This window comes from Rhinopithecus bieti, unplaced genomic scaffold (assembly GCF_001698545.2).
Source record: "Rhinopithecus bieti isolate Rb0 unplaced genomic scaffold, ASM169854v2 scaffold_2247, whole genome shotgun sequence".
Lineage (NCBI taxonomy): Eukaryota > Metazoa > Chordata > Mammalia > Primates > Cercopithecidae > Rhinopithecus > Rhinopithecus bieti.
Window position 1 is genome coordinate 2,028,799 of NW_016803732.1, and position 19,064 is coordinate 2,047,862.

General features: G+C 42.6%; 1 protein-coding gene across 1 annotated transcript in view; it reads left to right on the forward strand.

Annotated features, from left to right (window-relative positions):
* LOC108515307 (phospholipid-transporting ATPase IB) overlaps nt 1-19,064 on the forward strand; it is a 128,159-nt gene that overhangs the window by 66,534 nt on the left and 42,561 nt on the right. Inside the window, exons 7-12 of the mRNA XM_017852053.1 lie at nt 2,733-2,806; nt 5,040-5,109; nt 6,649-6,776; nt 8,025-8,136; nt 16,034-16,199; nt 18,532-18,659. Coding sequence (XP_017707542.1) covers nt 2,733-2,806; nt 5,040-5,109; nt 6,649-6,776; nt 8,025-8,136; nt 16,034-16,199; nt 18,532-18,659 — 678 coding nt within the window. The remainder of the gene's footprint in view (nt 1-2,732; nt 2,807-5,039; nt 5,110-6,648; nt 6,777-8,024; nt 8,137-16,033; nt 16,200-18,531; nt 18,660-19,064) is intronic.

Consider the following 19,064-nt stretch of genomic DNA (forward strand, 5'->3'; position numbering starts at 1 on the left):
GGCTGTCCTTAAGGTCCCCCAAATGCTAGTAATCTAATCTGAAGTGCTGAAGCTCAGGTGTGCCGTCGCCTGGGCTGTAGCTGAGTCAATGGTGAGCACCGAGAGGCAGCTCTCAGGTGGATCTCAGTGGCTTTGATTGACTTCGAGAGGATCTTTCAGCTACTTCCTCAAAATTAAGAGACTTGAGGAACTCTCTGAGGCTAGAGTGGATTCAGGGATCTGGAGGGTTTCTGTTCTCACTGTACTAATTCTTTGAGGGAGTATTGCACACACAAGGAACAATCACTTAAGCACATTAAATAGAAAACCATTTCCAGGCTGGTCACACTCACGCCTGCAATCCCAGCACTTTGGAAGGCTGAGGTGGGTGGATCACTTGAGCTCAGGAGCTCAAGGCCAGCCTGGCCAAACATGGCCAAACCCCATCTCTACAAAAAAATACAAAAATCAGCCAGGCATGGTGGTGCGTGCCTATAATCCCAGCTACTCAGGAGGCTGAGGTGGGAGATCATTTGAGCGTGGGAGGCGGAGATTGCAGTGAGCCTTGATCAGGCCACTGCACTCCATTTTGGGTGATAGAGTGAGACCCTGTCTCAAAAACAGAAAACAAACAACCAAAAAAATTTTTTTTCAAGCAAAATCCAAGTAAGTCGTTTCTCATGTACATAAAACTTCTTAGTACTTGGTTACTGGCATATGAATGTTGCTTTATTTAGAGAGTAAAGATGAGAGAAAGCCATAATTTCTCTTGTCCTCCCACTTGGAATTTTAAAAAATCCACTGCCTTGTTTCTTTGGAAAACATGACAAATTTTCCTTTCTAGTGATTTTTTCTTTACTAATTACTTCTTCTGATTTTTATATGTAATTAAGCTATTTATATGAGATATTTTTACTTTTTTTTTTTTTAGACAGAGTCTCACTCTGTTGCTCAGGCTAGAGTGCAGTGACGCTGTCTCGGCTCACTGCAACTTCTGCCTCCTGGGTTCAAGCGATTCTCCTGCCTCAGCCTCCCGAGTAGCTGGGACTACAGTTGTCCACCACCACGCCTGGCTAATTTCTTTTTTTTTTTTTAGTGAGATGAGGGTTTCACCATGTTGGCCAGGCTGGTCTTGAACTCCTGACCTCAAGTGATCTGCCTGCTTCGGCCTCCCAAAGTGTTGGGATTATAGGCATGAGCCACTGCACCTGGCCCAAATAGTTTTACTTTTAAAAAACACTTTCAATTCACATAACATCCCTTGCTTTTGTACTGGTGGTTGTTAAAATAGCTTTGTGGCATTTTCCCCAGACACTTCAATAAACAACTTAAAGCACCAGTAGGATACCTTTCGGTACATTTGCCTTTTTCCCAGTAGAAAATTAAACATGGGCACCTGCTAGCTTCTAAGATCTGGTAGTTTTTCACAAGTATCATATCACTTGAAATTCCTGGTTTCTAAGAGAATAGTAACATGGCTAGAAGAGGAAATCAAAAGCATAAGTGCTCATTTTGAGCTTTGCAATTATTACTGTATTCGGAATGGTCTTCTAGTATCATCAGAGAATTCTAATGTCCTTGACTTTCACGCTCACGATGTCCTTTCAGTTATGCTCCCGCTGATGGAGACTGACATTTATATGGACCTGCTTTATGCTAGGTGCTGTGTATACTTCCTTAGTCACTGCATTCACCTTACAAGGCCGGTGGCACTGTTTTCCTGTTTCAGACGTGAGATGCTGGGGCGCTGAGAGGCGAAGCAGCTTGCCGAGATCGCAAAGCCAGCACACGGTTATAAAGCTAGGACTGGACTTAGGCTTGCCTGATTTGAAAGCCCCAGTTCTCTCCACCCTGGTGCTTTCTGCAATGTTACTGAAAGGATTTGTAGACACTTGGCCGTGGTGCCGTTTTGGAGACTACAGCCCTTTTCCTTGGCTTGGGATCTTCTGTCTGGTGGAGTCTGTTCCCCAAGGTGGTCTCTGACTTTGGCCGTGATCCTTTTTCTGGAAATTTCTTGAGGCTGTACAAATCTTCTCCATTTTATGTGGTGTATTTCCAGGGGGCCTTTTAGGTGCACTTTTCGTGGGTGAATTTCCTGTTGCCTTTTAATCAGAGCATGGGTCTTCCGTGCAGCTTGCCAGTTTTGAACCCCGGTTCTAATGCTCAGTGGCTGTATTACTGTGATCAAGTTATTTTGTTCTCTGCATCTCAATTTGCAAAACAGAGAAAAATTTACGTGTGTTAACTTAGTTGATCCTTACAGTCTCTCTATGAAATATGTGCCTTTACCTTCATTATATCGACGAGGAAACTGAGGCACACAGAGTTTACAGAACTTGTTCATCGTTACACAGCTCATCGGGGGTGCAGTGGGGATTGAGCCCAGGCATTAGGCGGGCTTTGGCAGTGTGTGGGTGACCATTCTACCCTACTGTGTACAGCTATGGAAATGCTCAAGTATTTGTAAATGGATGGATAATTGGAAGAAAACGAGATCTTTCTAGCTGTTCTGACTCCCTCTCCCTTTCCTTTTTTATTCAACATCATTGCAAAAAAGGCAACCTTACCAGTGTCTGCCTGGAAGCACTTTCCTTTTGTTCTTGTCAAGGAAAATAATTTGGGCTTCTGCATCTTAAACTTCATGGCTTAGTTATAGAATAATTTTTTCCTTCAAATATTTAAGCACCTTTTTCACCGTGTGTGTTTTGTTTCTTTTCTTTCATGCCTCTTTGTGCTCGTCCCTGGCTCTCTAGGTGGCAGTGGGAGACATCGTGAAGGTCGTCAATGGGCAGTATCTTCCAGCCGATGTGGTCCTGCTGTCCTCCAGGTTAGCTGGGCTAGTGGGCACCTTTTTTTTTTTTTGCAATAAATGTTAAGAACCATAAAATATTAAGCAGCGACTGGAGCAGTCTTGAGCTACATGTTTCGTTCTACCACCCTCTCTCTGTCCCGTTCCTCCATTTCTTGTCATTTGCCTTCTCCTGCCAAGACCCTTGGTTTCTTTCTCCCGTTCATTCCTTTGTGCTTTCTCTGAACTCCTTTGTGTGTATCGTCTCCACTTAGTCTCCTGGCTGTGTGGTGGGTATTTCTTATTTATAGGGATACTGAGTCAAGAGCAGTGGAGGGTCCATCATTAATGTCAGGTGGCAGCATATCCGAGATTTCAGAATCTGTTTCCCGATGGGCCTTGCCAGCAGTCTGTCCTGCAGAACCCAGTGCTGCACTTTAATAGCTGTTCAAGAATCTCAGGTGTGTTCTCAGTGTAATCATGACCAGCAGATGGTGTTTGCTCTTCATCCGTCCATGTTTTGCCCCTTTTCTATCCAAGTATCATTTTCACTTTCTCTAGGTAGTTTTATTCTAGGAAGGCATCATCACTCAGTGCAATTCTTGACTTTTTTTGGGCTCGATGCGTGAAAGTATATAGCTAGGAAAGAAAGCCAAAATTAGGATGAGAATTGACATCTCTTCTTGAATTCAAGATTAACTTGTGTGACGTTAGGACTATAACTTCCTATATTTATACACTGTTGGGAATCATAGATCCGCAGGCCGTTTGCATTTTCTTTGATTGCAGATGGCATTTGTTGTATTGAAGTTAATCACTCATTGGATTTTAAGCCTAAGTATTAATTTTCTGCTTGAGATAATAGATTTAAAAATAGGACCCCAGGCCTATGGAGGGGGAGAAAGAACCAATAACACAGGGCAGGATTTGTATTTGTCCCTATTCATTGACAACAAAGAATCTCTTAGAAATATTAAAGTATTCATCACTTGGTAGTTCGGACTTTAAGTCTTGGCTGTGACCCTAGAAAATTTAGTGTGTGTGTGTGTGTGTGTGTGTGTGTGTGTGCGTGTTTTGTTTTGGAGACAAGGTCTTACTCCATCACCCAGGCTGAAGTGCAGTGGCTCGGTTATAACTCACTGTAAGTTCAAACTCCTGGGCTCAAGTGATCCTCCCATCTCAGCTTCCTGAGTAGCTGGGACTACAGGTGCATGCCACCACGCCTGGCTAATTTAAAAAATTTTTTTGTAGACGTTGACCAAGCTGATTCTGGAACTCCTGGCCTCAAGCAATCCTCCTGCCTCGTCCTCTCAAAGTGCTGGGCTTACAAGCGTGAGCCACAGTGCCCAGCCAGTTTTTTGTTTTTTTTTTTTTGACTTGGTCATAATACGGGGTTGCTTGAGCTGACATCATGTTTCCAGCATGCTCACTATTAGTGTCTGAGTGTGTGCTGTGTGTGTGCCAAACAGCCTGTTGAGGAAGTTGTCCCACTTAATCTTCCCAATAACCCTGGATAGACTTCCTTTGTACATGACAAGACTGAGATACAGAGAGACTAAACAATTTGCTAAGGCCTTAGAGCCCATAAAGGCAGTGCTAGGGGATTTTACTTTAACTAGTGTTTTTTTTCTAGTTTTTGAGGCAGAGGGTGGTTAATCACTAACTATGTCAATGTAGCTAAACTCAAAGATTAGAAATAGAAGTATAATATCTGTTATGCTTATTTTTATTCTTTGAGTTTTCTGTCTTTAATGCTAGGTGTTTTGATTAAAAAGTTGGCCTTAAGATTGTAAAAATGGCATAGAAGCAAAGCCTTGCCAAGCCTATACGTTGATCCTTCAACTCCCCTGGCTGCTGTTTTCTTCAAAAAATGTGTGTTTCTACTGGCCATGCCTTGGGCAGCCTTTTCGGTCAGGCCCAGCCCCAGACTTGAAGGACTGCCTGAACCCAGTGGTTGGGTCTGAGTGGGGACATCACGTGTTTTCCCTTCTCTTTCATCTTCAGTTCTTCCCTATCTTCTTGAGGCTCAGCAGTCACTATGTGGGGCTCACAAGGGGAGATCATCTGGGCAAATGACTCTGTACTCGTGCTGAGTCCCAAAGATGAGTGTGTGTTTCCTTTTTCATCCATTACTCCTACTGTAGTGGTTATTTATAACAATTTATTTTGAAGGGCCAATCAGCAGACATAGATTCCATGATGGAGATTTTCTAAGCTGTGAATTTGTGGAAAGGACCTTATGAAACTTGGCTCTTTTTTTCTCTCTCCTTAGTGAACCTCAGGCAATGTGTTATGTTGAAACAGCTAATCTGGATGGGGAGACGAACCTTAAAATACGTCAGGTAATGTCACCTCTGATGACTTGTGTTGTTATGGTAGACACAGCTGCAAATGTGGTCCCCACACATCTTTTTCTAGAGAAATAAAATATTCAGCCACAAAGGGTTATACCTTAGCCTTAATGGAATCTATGGGAAGAATATGCCATTTATGATGAGAGAGAATATGTGGAGAGCTGGAAAAAGCAGGCTGCGTCAAACTCTAGGTCACGAAGGGTGTCAGGCCTTCATATAGCGTCTTATTGAGCTCTCTGCCTGTGATGCTGGAGAAAGGGGACATCTCAGCGAAGCTGAGCAGCTGGGAAGGGCACAGCTTAGTGGACAAATGGAGCAGAAAAGCTCCAGGTACCCCAGTTTACATCATTGTTTAATAAAGATTCTAATCCTAGAGGGTGATATAATTAGATACAAAACTTCCATGCCTTAAAGAAAACTATTCTTACCATTTATTTTAATTCTAGAATTACGAATAGTCTTTTTCTGGTTCTTTTTTTTTTTTTGAGATGGAGCCTTGCTCTGTTGCCCAGGCTGGAGTGCAGTGATGCGACTTCGGCTCACCACAGTCTCTGCCTCCTGGGTTCAAGTGATTCTTCCACCTCAGCCTCCATAGTAGTTGGGACTACAGATTCATGCTACTACACCTGGCTTAATTTTTATATTTTTTTAGTAGAGATGGAGTTTCACCATGTTGGCCAGGCTGGTCTCAAACTCCTGAACTCAAGCGAGCCACCTGCTTTGGCCTCCCAAAGTGCTGGGATTACAGGCGTGAGCCACTGCACCCAGTCAAGAATGAAGAATGGTCTTTAACATATGAACATTTTAAGCATTTTGACACTTAAAAAATGTTTGCTGCTTAAAGTTGAATTCAGCAATTCTGTCCATATATCTTTCTTTTCTACTGTAGATATTTGCTTTAGACTTTTTTTTTTTTCCATTTAAAGAAGAGTTACAGCCTGGGCAACATAGCAAGACCCTATCTCTACAAAAAACTTTAAAAATAGCTGGGCATGATGGCATGTACCTGTAGTCCCAGCTACTTAGGAGGCTGAGGTGGGAGGATCACTTGAACCCAGGATTTTGAGGCTGCAGTGAACAATGATTGCATCACTGCACTCCAGCCTGGGGGACAGAGTGAGATCCTGTCTGTTAAAGAAAAAGAGAAGAGTGCTAGATAGTGTAAAATATTGAAGGGCTACTCTATTCTATCTTTATGACCAGTGTTAGAGTACAGCTAGTAGATTATACTTGCTGTGAGGTACTGGGGTGTGTTAATTCTTACTTGTGCACGGATGTCTCCAGCACAGTAGTAGAATCTTAACTTTCAGCTTCATAACATGCTTTTGCCACTTTTGCATTAGATCGTTGTGGCAAAAGCTACTGGCAAAGTCTGCCTTGAGGGGATGACAGTTTGACTTGTTAGCCCCCCAAATTATTGCACTGGAGATGCCTTATTTTTCTTTTTGATTAACCATAGGGATGCTGAATGGTGTCCCTAAGCACAGAAGACTGTGTTTGACTTCCTCCTTTGGTTTAATCTTGCAGGGTTTGAGTCACACTGCTGACATGCAAACACGTGAAGTTCTGATGAAGTTATCTGGAACTATAGAGTGTGAAGGGCCCAACCGCCACCTCTATGACTTCACTGGAAACTTGAACTTAGATGGGAAAAGGTATTACATGTCTTTTCTTCATTGTCTTTTAAACTATGTGACTAAGAATTACTGGAACTTTGGAAAAGATGTTTGTTTCCTAGTTTTGTAATATTTCAGAACAGTGAGATTTCATACCCTTTCCATTAATTTGAAGGCTTCCTTAAATTTAAGAAAAAAACCCTAAGCCCAAGGGCCTCAGATGAGGCTCAAAGCTTGTGGCATATTCTTTCTGTGCCTGTTCTCTGCCAGGCAGGAGAAATGGTTTTAGCTGCCTAAACTTGTCCAGAAAAGCATAGGAGAGTTATCTGAGGTGTATACAAGCTAATACACTTGTTACAGAAATGTGTGTGTGTGTGTGTGTGTGTGTGTGTGCTAACCTTCTTCTAAGGAGCATTTGTTTGTTTTTAGGAAGTTGAGTGAAATGAACGCTTATTCTTCCTTTAGAATATTCAGTGCCCTCCTGTCTATATTCTGTTATCTTTGTCCTTCTGGCATTTGTTATGTTGTTCCGGAGTTGTCTTTTGTTCTGATGTTGGGGAGCAGTTTCTACCTTCTGGCCATCTTTTGTCTTGTGCCTCTGGCCAGTGCACCCCCAACCCTGTAACCCAGCCTCTTGGGGTGGCCTTTATATTTTGACGACCCAAAGCTTGGAAGAACCTGATTATGGGAATCAACCCAAATGATTGTAATACGACAACTAAGTGTGACTGCTTCTTGGTTTCGTTTAGCATACAGAGCTATTCTATGGGTTCCCCATTTTGAATTTCTCAATTATCACTCAGGTCTTTATTTACTCATTAAGTCATCCTTTAAAAAATTGATACTATGATAGGTTGCTGCTTTTTAACATTGTACTCCCTTCCAATAATAGTCTGTAAAATACACTAGATTTATTTTACAGATAGCAACAATAGTAGTGCTTCCAATAATAATACTTATTACAAATGAATCAGCTTCAGGGATTATTTTAGCTTCCTTTCTGGGTGTTGAGTTCCATAACAGGATCATGAAAGATATAATTCCCCGTAACGTTTTATAGAAAAAACATTTTTGTCCCTGTAGTGATGAATGTAAAATAAAACGTTCTATGGGTCCTTCTGGGGTAGATTAAACCAGTGGTGACCTTTGTTGCCTGTGTTTCTCAGTGAAGTAGTTCAAATTGGAGCAAAGGGAACATTTGATTTATTGTGGGTTCATGTTTAAGGGGAAAACTCATGGTCATTTTCCAGACTATCATTAACTGTCGTTTCTTTTATTTTATTTTAGCCTTGTTGCCCTGGGGCCTGACCAGATCTTATTAAGAGGCACGCAGCTTAGAAATACTCAGTGGGTCTTTGGCATAGTTGTTTATACTGGGCACGACACCAAACTCATGCAGGTAAAACAGTTCTCTGCTGATTTCAGTCTTTTTCTTTCCTTCTTTCTGCTTTTATTGACTGGAAGGTGGAAAATGCAGATGTTGCATTAGGAAGTTCGAGTTTGTCTGTGAACCTACATTGGGAAAGAAACTGCCTTTATTTTATTTAGTTCCTTCGGTAGCTTCTTCTAGATAATCTGATATTTGTTACCTTATGCCTGAAATTCAAATGGTCTTTGTTTTCTGGATTAGGGGAACAATCAATTCTAACTTATCTTCTGGACTTAAGTGGGGATTAGTTCTAACTTTTAAATTTCTCTTTCTAATTCTTCTCTTTATCCCATTAAGTAGAATTTTATAGCAAATTGTCTTATTTAACTGAACTTTAGACACTTTAAAATCAGTTATTTTGAACTGTTTATTTTCATATACCAAAGAAAATGAAGTTAAAATAATTTTGCTCTTTTCCCTGTTAATGTTTTTTAAAAAATTGTTTGTGAATTTATAGGTCACGTTAATATTATGACGTATTTTGCCAGACAGCTTTTGAAATTCTACATAAATCAGTGTCCCTCTATGTCATTTCTTACATTTCTTTGGTATCACTTGGCATCTTATTTTTGCTAATGGTGGCTATTAATGAGAATTGGCTTTTCAGCTTCTCTGTTCTTTTGTGTAACTTCTACAATGCACATTTGGCTGTATTTCTTGATTTAAAAATATTTAGCGGCCACATACCAAGTCCAGTGCTAGACCATATAGGTGCAATAGTGAAAGGCCCAGGCTTACCTCGGGGATCCAGTCGGGCTAAGGAATAATATAGAATGACAAAGTAGAGAGAGAAACACTGGAATGTGTGTCATTACTAAGTGCTGTCAGTGTGTGTAGGAGGGTCATTCAACCTAGGTTGGAAGCCAGTTGACTGCATGCTAAAAATGATTCCCCTGGCAGAAGCACATTTTAGATATCAAGCTAGGGAAGAGAGACTGTTGGGTTGATCTCCTCTTTGAGGTCAAATGATAGTCAGATGAAAGAGGTAAGTATTAGAGGAGATGAAGCAGTAGACCCTGGTGGCCACCCCAGCTAGTAAACACGTTGAAGACAGGGAGGACAGATGGGATTAGAAGGGTTGAGAGACTCCCTGAAGTTGAAGAGGGTTGTTGGAGTTGCTGAATGACAGGCTGATCAGTGGGTAGCATCTTGTCTTTGTATTTCGGGGGTAGAGAGTTTCTCACATGGGAGACCTGGGAGTGACCCGTGCGAGCAGAAGTCAAAGGCAGAGCTGTTGAAGGCCATTCGATGTTGACAAGTAAGGATATGAGAGACTAAGGCATTTGATGGGTCAGCGCTGTGATTCTGAAGATGGGATAATGGTGAGGCTGGGCCAGAGAAGAATGCCATGAGCCAGTTGTTAAGACTTCAGTGAGTGATGGGGAGCAACTGAGAGGTCGATAGTGTAGCCAAATGAGTGAGTTTTTTTTTTTTTTTTTAACATGGCATCCAAGGAGTAAAGGTCCAGAAGTATTACCAGGTCTTGTATATACATCCGGGAATACTACCCTCAGAGGCCAAAGGATGCAGATGTCTACTGGCGCACCCTCTGCTTGGGGGTGCTCAAAGGAGGCGTGTCCTTGACTGTGTGAGGCAAGGAGGAGATCGCTCTTAGGGAGTGGGAGTGCAGAGGGAAGTTCAGGAGCTGGAAGGGTAGGGCCTAGGCTCAGTGGCCTGTTGCAGAGCTTGTGTGTTGAAGCAAGGCGGGAGGGCCCCACGGCAGCTAGGAAAATGAAGAGTTGGTGAACACTGAGAGGCAGCTCCTGGGTGGATCAGGATTATTTAGTGCATCTAAGGTGTGCTTGATCCATTGCCCCTCCTAGGTCCTTATCCATTTACAAGGGCTGACTGGAATGCTTTAAGTTTATTTTTTCTGAGCAGCCTGCATGTGGAGAATTTATCTTGATGAATAGTTTAGTGCTGTAGCCATGCAGGAACTCAGGAGGCTGAGATGGGTGGATCACTTGGGAACAGGAGTTTGAGACCAGCCTGGGCGACATAGTGAGACCCCATTTCAAAAAAAATAAAAAGAGTTTAGTACCCTGCCACCTAGAAAGTATCCTTTAACTCCCATAGTGCAGTGTCAGTAACCCTTGCTGAACACTTTGGGAGCTCTGCTAACCACAAATCACTACTTCTGGCTTTTTGTTTGTTTTTTGAGACAAGGTCTGGCTTTGTTGTCCAGGCTGGAGTGTGGTGGCGCGATCTTGGCTCACTGCAACCTCAGCCTCCCAGGCTCAAGCCATCCTCCCACCTCAGCCTCCTGAGTAGCTGGGACTATAGGCACATGCCACCAGGCCCGGCTAATTTTTGTATTTTTGTGGAGACGGGGTTTCACCATGTTGCCCAGGATGGTCTTAAACTTCTGAACTCAAGCGATCCACCCACCTCGGCTTCCCAAAGTGTTGGGATTACAGGCATGAGCCACAGTTCCCAGCCTACTTCTGTTTTTTGTGATGAAGTGGCTGAGAGGTCATGGGTAGTTAGCTCACATTTGGTCAAGGCCCCAATACTACTTTTAAGATTGTGCATATTATAAATTTAAGCACTTTCCAACATTTCTTATACACTGGGTGTTTTTTTTTTTGCAGGTTGTAATATTGTTTTCTGGAGCATACATTGGTAATACAATGTATTACCAACTTTCTAGAGTTTTTGCTCTAGAAAAACAATATTACATGAGTTAAATGATCCTTTAAAACGCTCCCGTCTTCTCTTCAGTGAGTAAGGCATGCACTGAGTTTGCATTCGGTGAGTGTGAGGGGCACTTTTCCTTGCCCCTAGGGGTGAGAAACCTCTTTGCAAGGCTTCTTGCTTGTTGACTGCTCTTGTATAGAATGATGGAAAACCCCAGAAACATCTGTGCCAGACCTGCTGTACCTTTAGGGCTGAAACAACAGGTAAAAATAATGAGCTTTCAAAAGGAATATAATATAACACACATAGCTGGAAGCCATCCTGTTTGTGAAATAACAGTTTGTCTGTGCTTGTGCTACTTGACCACAGAGAGGAAACTCAATTGCCTTTGGGTTCTTCTACCGTTTTTTTTTTTTTTTTTTTTTTTTAAAGTCTCTCACCTCAATGCCTTTTTTCCTTCAAGGTTCCTTCAGTTCATGTTTAGTTTACTTACCTGTAGAAATATTTATGTCTATTATTTCTGTTGGTTGATTCAATGGGAAAAAGAGAGATTATCACACTAATTACAGCAAACATAATTACAACAAATCATGCACTATTCTGAGTGATGCACATATATCAACTCATTTATTCCTCACAATGACTAGGTAGTATTGTGCTCATTTTATAGATGAGGAGGCTTGTGGCATAGAGTAACCCAAGCTTACAAAACTAGTAGGATTCAAAACACAGGCAGTCTGGCCGGGTGCAGCGGCTCATGCCTGTAATTCCAGCACTTTGGGAGGCCGAGGCGGGTAGATCACTTGAGGTCAGGAGTTCGAGACCAGCCTGGCCAACATGGTGAAACCCTCTCTCTACTGAAAATACAAAAATTAGCTGGGCATGATGGTGCACACCTGTAATCCCAGCTACTCAGGAGGCCGAGGCAGGAGAATTGCCTGAACCTAGAAGGCAGAGGTTGCAGTGAGCCAAGATTGTGCTGCTGCCCTCCAGCCTAGGCGACAGAGCCAGACTCCATCTCAAAAATAAATAAATAAATAAATAGACAAATAAAAGAAACAAAACACGAACAGTCAAACTCCAGAGTCAGTGTCACCCAGGTGTCCCCAGGCCCCAAGCCACGGACTGGTACCAGTCTGTGGCCTGTGAAGAATCAGGCCCCACAGCAGGAGGAGAGTGGCAAGCAAGCTAGCGAAGCTTCATCTGTATTTGCAGCAGCTCCCCATCCCTCACATTACTGCCTGAGCTCCGCCTCCTGTCAATCAGCGGTGGCATCAGATTCTCGTGGGAGCATGAACTCTGTTGCGAACTGCGTACACAAGGGATCTAGGTTTCTCATTCCTTGTGAGAATCCAATGCCCAGTGATCTGTCAGTGTCTCCCATCACCCACAGATGGGACTGTCTAGTTGCAGGAAAACAAGCTCAGGGCTCCCACTGATTCTGCATTATAGTGAGCTGTGTAATTATTTCGTTATACACTACAATGTAAGAGTCATAGAATTAAAGTGCACAATAAATGTGATGCACTTGAATCACCCCAAAACCATCTCCACCCAAGTCTGTGGAAAAATTGTCTTCCATGAAGCCAGTACCTGGTGCCGAAACGGTTGGGGACAGCTTTTTCTAACTAGAATTCAATTGCCTGTTTCCTCAGGAGGGAATACAATATCTAAGATACAGATCTGATTTTAGCTTTTTCAAAGTCTGACATTTTGACCTGTTTCTATTTATAATTCCATGACACAGAAGTAGCTAGGTTCTTTAAGAATTTTATGGAAGAACTTATAATGCCTGTGGGAATTTAACATTAAAAGCTCATCACTGGGCCAGGTGCAGTGGCTCACACCTGTAATCCTAGCACATTGGGAGGCTGAGGTGGGCAGATTGCCTGACCTCAGGAGTTCAAGACCACCCTGGGCAACATGGTGAGACCCCCTGTCTCTACTAAAAATACAAAAAATTAGCTGGGTGTGGTGGTGTGCACCTGTGGTTCCAGCTGCTGTGGAGGCTGAGGCACAAGAATAGCTTGAACCTGGGAGGTGGAGGTTGCAGTGTGCCAAGATCGTGCCACTGCACTCCAGCCAGGTGACAAAATGAGACTCTGTCTCCAAAGAACAAACAAACAAACAAAAAACAAAAAAACAAAACCTCATCATTGATCATTGCAAGTAAAAATGTTCAGGGGATGGGAGTCAGTAGGCTGAGGTTGACTTTCCACAAAGTGTACATGTTGAAGCTTGAAGATCTGGGATTGCTCCTCTTCTATTAGACGAAAGATAAAGTTTTCTAATCCTCCTAATTGGCCAGAATTCAGCCACTGAAAAAGAGCAGAAGTCAATAACAAATGCGGTATAGAAATGAGGTTTATGGTAATTTTTTCCTGCCTGTACATTTAGTGAATATTTATTAAGAATGATGAGATCATGCTTCATTTTTAAGAGTTAGGATGACCAGTCCTGGACCTGGCCTGCCGGCCCTTACCATGAGGCCAGACCTGGATGTGTCGTCTCAGTTGACCTTGATGTAGTATTTGATTGATGATAAGTTGGCTTTTACTAATGGATTTCCATTTAGACTCCTGAGGAATTTTTTTTTTAAAGTCCATAAAGGATGAATAATTTAGGGAGATAAAGTAAAAGGGAAAAAAGTAGAAATAAAGGAAAAAAGCTGCTGTGTTGTTTAAATATTTAAAGGACTTAGCTTTTCAGAATCACCAGTACAATCTCCCAACTCCTCTACCCCCAAAGAAAACTATGGGGAAATAGTATTTTTGGTTTGCTAATAGAATTCAAATAACAATTTCAGTGATGTGGTATACATTTTTCTCGGAGCTTAGGAGTGAATTGCCTCATGCTTTCATCTCAGTTTTATTTTCACATTGTGACTTTATTTGCATTCTTATCTTTGGAGACATTGTCATCCTAGCTCTTTTAATGATCACATCCATGGAGACTAGTGAAGAAGAATGCTGACTTCAGTTTGGCACAAGGTACCATTTTTATGGTTAGTGTCCTTACAAACTTTCAGATTATCCAAACTTGGCACATCAGTGTTGTCTCCTAAAAGCCTGGGCCTGGCTGGGTGCAATGGCTCCCACCTGTAATCCCAGCACTTTGAGAGGCCGAGGCGGGTGGATCATGAGGTCAGGAGATCGAGACCATCCTGGCTAACGTGGTGAAACCCTATCTCTACTAAAAATACAAAAAATTAGTCAGGCGTGGTGGCACACCCCTGTAATCCCAGCTACTTGGGAGGCTGAGACAGAAGAATCACTTGAACCTGGGAGGCAGAGGTTGCAGTGAGCCCAGATCGCGCCACTGCACTCCAGCTTGGGTGACAGGGCGAGACTCCGTCTCAAAAAAAAAAAAAAAAAGCCCTGGCCGGTGATTCATGGAAGGAGACCTACAGGCTCATGCTGTGAGCCTCTCCCTGTCCAATTCCTGGCTTCTAATTTAAGTCAGGAATTATTTCACCTCCAGGAATGGATTATAAATAATTCCCCTGTGGCTTTCCTCTCTTCAGTGTCTCCTTCCCCAACCTGCTGTATTACTGTACTGGTTTCCTCTGGCTGCTGTGACAGATTCCATAGTTTTAGTGACTTAAAAAAACATGAGTTATTATGCTGCAGTTCTATAGGTCAGAAGTCTACTATGAGTAGTAGACTCCCTACGCTAAAACTCGAGATGTTGGCTGCTCTTTTCTGCAGGCTTCAGAGGGGAATCTCTGATCGTTTCTCTGTCCCCACCTCTCCCTCTGAGCACAATTGGGAAAGGTTCTCCCTTTTGATGACCCTTGTGGTTAGATTGGATCCACTTGGGTGATCCAGGATACTCGCTCCCTGTCTCACAGTTGTTAATTTAATTTAATCCCATCCACAAAGTCCCTTTTGCTGTATGAAATAGCATACTCAGGCCAGGCACGGTGGCTTACGCCTGTAATCCCAGCACTTTGGGAGGCCGAGGCAAGTGGATCACCTGAGGTCAGGAGTTTGAGACCAGCCTGGCCACCATGGTGAAACGCTATCTCTACTAAAAATACAAAAAATTAGCCGGGCGTGATGGTGGGCGCCTATAATCCCAGCTACTTGGGAGGTGAGGCACGAGAATCACTTGAACCCAGGAGGTGGAGGTTGCAGTGAGCTGAGATCACACCACTGGACTCCAGCCTGGGCAACTGAGTGAGACTCCATCTCAAAAAATACAATAATATAACATACTCGCAGTGCCGCACAAGTAGGATGTGGGCATCACTGGCGGGGGAGGGGGTCATTAGTTTGCCCACCACAAGTACCTTCAGATATTTTTTAATAAAATGACTTCAGGTGCGTAACTGTCTTCCTCAAATAGTTCTACTGACTTTCCCATGGCTGAGAGGAGGATCTAGTCCCAAATTTTCCACCTGAACTAGAGTGGTTCTTGAATCCAGCTTTAATGAATCTTTCTCAACTCTCCTGCCAACACTGGCCTCGGCTCCAGCTGGGCTGGTTTCCCCACAGCAGTGAGAAGGCAGGTGCTAAGCTTGTGATAAGATTGCTATTCTCCTTCCGTTTCTCCTTTGCTGTCTCCATCATTCATGATGCCGCTCAGCTTTCTCCTGCCCAGCCCCTTCCTGACTCTTCCTGCTGCTCCTGCTTCTTGTTCAGAGTTCTCCAAGTGAACGTTTTGTCCATCCACTTATGTTGAAACCCATTAATGTTCTGTTTTGCATTATTGATGTGTATGCATTTGTGTATTTTTTTTTAATTCCTCAAATTCTGAGCTCCAGGAGGGAAAATATGTGTTTTAGAAATATCTCTGTATATTTATTGTAGAACTGTGCTATTAGCGTGAAGGTCTTCTCTAGATTTTTGTGGTATGGAATTTCTAAGTTTCTCTTGAATTACCAGTGTTCTGATTTCTTTGAAACTGGACTATATTTAGAGCCTGTTGTGTTCTAAGATAAGGAAAGTGACAATTTTAAGCTATGATATAATCATAAGAAGTACAGAATAAATCATGTAATGTTGGAATGTGTACTCTAAACTGGTAGAGTATGTTGTCTTTCTTCGTTACTTAAAACTAGCTATTGATCAGGAGCATGGTACACTTTCGAACTGCATTGATTGTTTGGCAAAAAAAAATAGTCTTTTACTTGTCAGTTGTTAAATATGGTTGTTTTACCTTCTTTCCCCCAACCCCTTGCCCCAAATCTGTTCTGTGACCCTTACTGACTGTCAACGCTGTTGTGTAGAATTCAACCAAAGCGCCTCTCAAGAGATCAAATGTGGAGAAAGTGACTAACGTACAGATCCTGGTGTTGTTTGGCATCCTGTTGGTCATGGCCTTGGTGAGCTCGGCAGGGGCCCTGTACTGGAACAGGTCTCATGGCGAAAAGAACTGGTACATCAAGAAGATGGGTAAGTGTCAGGGTGGGTTGCTTGCTCCAGTGGAAGAAAACCATTCTTGAGACGTTCTTGCAGGCATGGTTGATGTGTGGTGTCCCTGCTGTCCTTCTGTTCTCTTCGGTTACTGTACATAATGCCAGCCCTTCAAGGAGAATTGAGATTAGGATCATGTGACGAAGCGAAGACAGGCACATTTGGGAATTGTTTTATACCCAAATGGTTATTTTTAAACTCTGTGTTAAAGTATTTTCTTAGTAGTTGCCCTAGGAATTACAATGTATTTCCTAATTTATCCAAATCTACTTTTGATTAATACTAACTTAATTCTAGTAAAATACAGAAACGTTACTCCAGGTGTACCTGCATTTCCTCTCCTGCTTGGTGCTATCATTGTTATATTCCATTTATCTGTGTTGTCAACTCCAAATACAGTGTTATAATAATCTATGTCTCTTAAAGAAGCTAAGGGAAAAAAGAAAAAAGTATATTGCTAGGGGTTTTTTTTGTTTGTTTGTTTTGTTTTGGTGGTGGTGGTTGTTGTTTTGAGACGGAGTCTCGCTCTGTCACCCAGGCCGGAGTGCAGTGGTGCGATCTCAGCTCACTGCAACCTCCACCTCCTAGGTTCAAGCGATTCTCCTGCCTCAGCCTCCTGAGTAGCTGGGACCACAGGCATGTGCCAACATGCCTGGATAATTTTTGTATTTTTAGTAGAGACAGGGTTTCACCATGTTGGCCAGGCTAGTCTTGAACTCCTGACCTCAGGCAATCCACCCGCCTCGGCCTCCCAAAGTGCTGGGATTACAGGCGTGAGCCACCACACCCGGTCAGGGTTGTTTTATATTAACATATTTACTTACCATTTCCAGGTCTCTCTCTTCATTTCTTCCTGTGGATTTGAGTTAACAGCTGGTGTCATTTCTTTGCTTCATGTATCTTCATTCTCTCCTCACTCCTTTGTACGGTCACATATATTACATCTGTATATAAGTTCAACAATGCAATTTTATGATGCTTTTTGCAATTGCTTTTTTAAAATTGAGAATATATAAGTATACTACTATCTTTTATAAATACTATAGAATTACCGTTACTAGGGTCCTTTGTTTATGTGGATTTTAATTATTGTCTGGTATCTCTTTCATCCTGGAGAGCTTCTTTAGTATTTCTCGTATTTGTAATTGTCAGGTAGACATTTGTTTATACCTTAGAGATATTTGTAACTATTGGAACTTAGAGATCTTATTTAGAAACTCCTTAATTCTACAGGAGAACAGGAGAGCAGAGTAATATGTCAGGAAGAAAAGCAACCAGCAGGAAAAGTGGAAGGCTTGGTAGTGAGTAGGAAGCGAAGGGATTGTGGAAAGGTGAAATTACTGGCCAGTGTATGCCTGCTTCTCCTGTACCTTCCCAGCTCCTTGTCTTTCCATCACAGCCACTCTCCAGAACTCTAAATCGGAATCATACTACCACCATTTGATGTAATTTCCTGGGGAAAAAACCCAATAACTGGAGTTTGGAGCCATTACAAATTCTCAGTCTCCCTCCAATCCTAACCTGCTCCTATCTTTATTCTCATTCTAGTTCCCTTCATAGACAGCTTTAATACCAGTTCAACCCTGTTGCAACGTTTTCCTTAAGCCTCTTGCTAAGTTAAGAAGATCTCACTACTTTACCCTTCAAGCAGAAGATCATGGCTGTCAAGGAAAGAACTTCCCTTTTGACGCCCCAGACCTTCTCCCCCTCTCCCTGCCTCATTCTCTGTTCCCCCTGGAGCTGATGCTGCCTCTGCTGTGGACTCCATCCCCTAGGGTCCTGTTCCATCCTTAGGGATCTTGTTCCTTCCAGATATCCCTTCTCTTATCTTTAGTTGGGCTCAAGACTTCTCTCTCTTTGTCTGCTTCTCTTGTTCACACTTTTGTCGATCTTTCCAGCTCTTTGGAGTATCCCCAATATACATGTACCTTAGTGAGACTGTAGGTATTCCTTACAACCATTTCAAAGGCCTGTCTTCTTTTCCACGTTCTTTCAAGTTTGCTTCTTTTCTCTGTTCTTCAAAACTTGACACCAGCATTTCTTCTTCCGGATGGCCTTCAGTGACCATGCCTTCCCATTGGAAAGCCTCCTGTGTTGGTTCCCGCCACGCCCTGTGAGCCTCTCTTTAGTAGATGCATGCTGCTGTGCAGTCGCACTGTGGGACCTGTGTGCCTCCTACAGAAAGCAGCCTTTGAACTCACAGTTCCTGACATACAGGAGGTGCTCAATAACTGTTTTCACATGAATCTCTAAATAAGCCAATAGACTTTGGTTGTGAACACCTTTCAGATACTCTGGTTTCCTTCCACAGACACCACCTCAGATAATTTTGGATACAACCTGCTGACGTTCATCATTTTATACAACAATCTTATTCCCATCAGTCTGTTGGTGACTCTTGAGGTTGTGAAGTATACTCAAGCCCTTTTCATAAACTGGGTGAGTATTAAAGCAGAGTTGAGTCACTATCTTCCAATGTTATTTCACAGCTTTTGGCATTTAATTGAGCGCTCAAAAAAGAAGAACTGTGTTCATTTACCATTATTAGGTCCAGGGGCTTAAACTGGCCATACAAAGAACTGGCCAGGGATCACCAGCGAGGGTGTTTTTGGGCAGTGATTCCTATTCAAGGGGTTGTTGTGAGGATCGGTCAGATGATGGGGTGGAATGCTGAGCCAGCGTCTGTCATCTGGCTGCACCTGCTATTGATGCTTTTAACATCTAGTTAGTGCTGAAGAAAAGGCCTCTTGGGTGTGTTTACTATAGTGGTCACTCGCATATCAAAATTCATTGTGACAGTCAACTTGGATTTGATTGTAGGGGTGGAGATAAGATTTTTAAAGG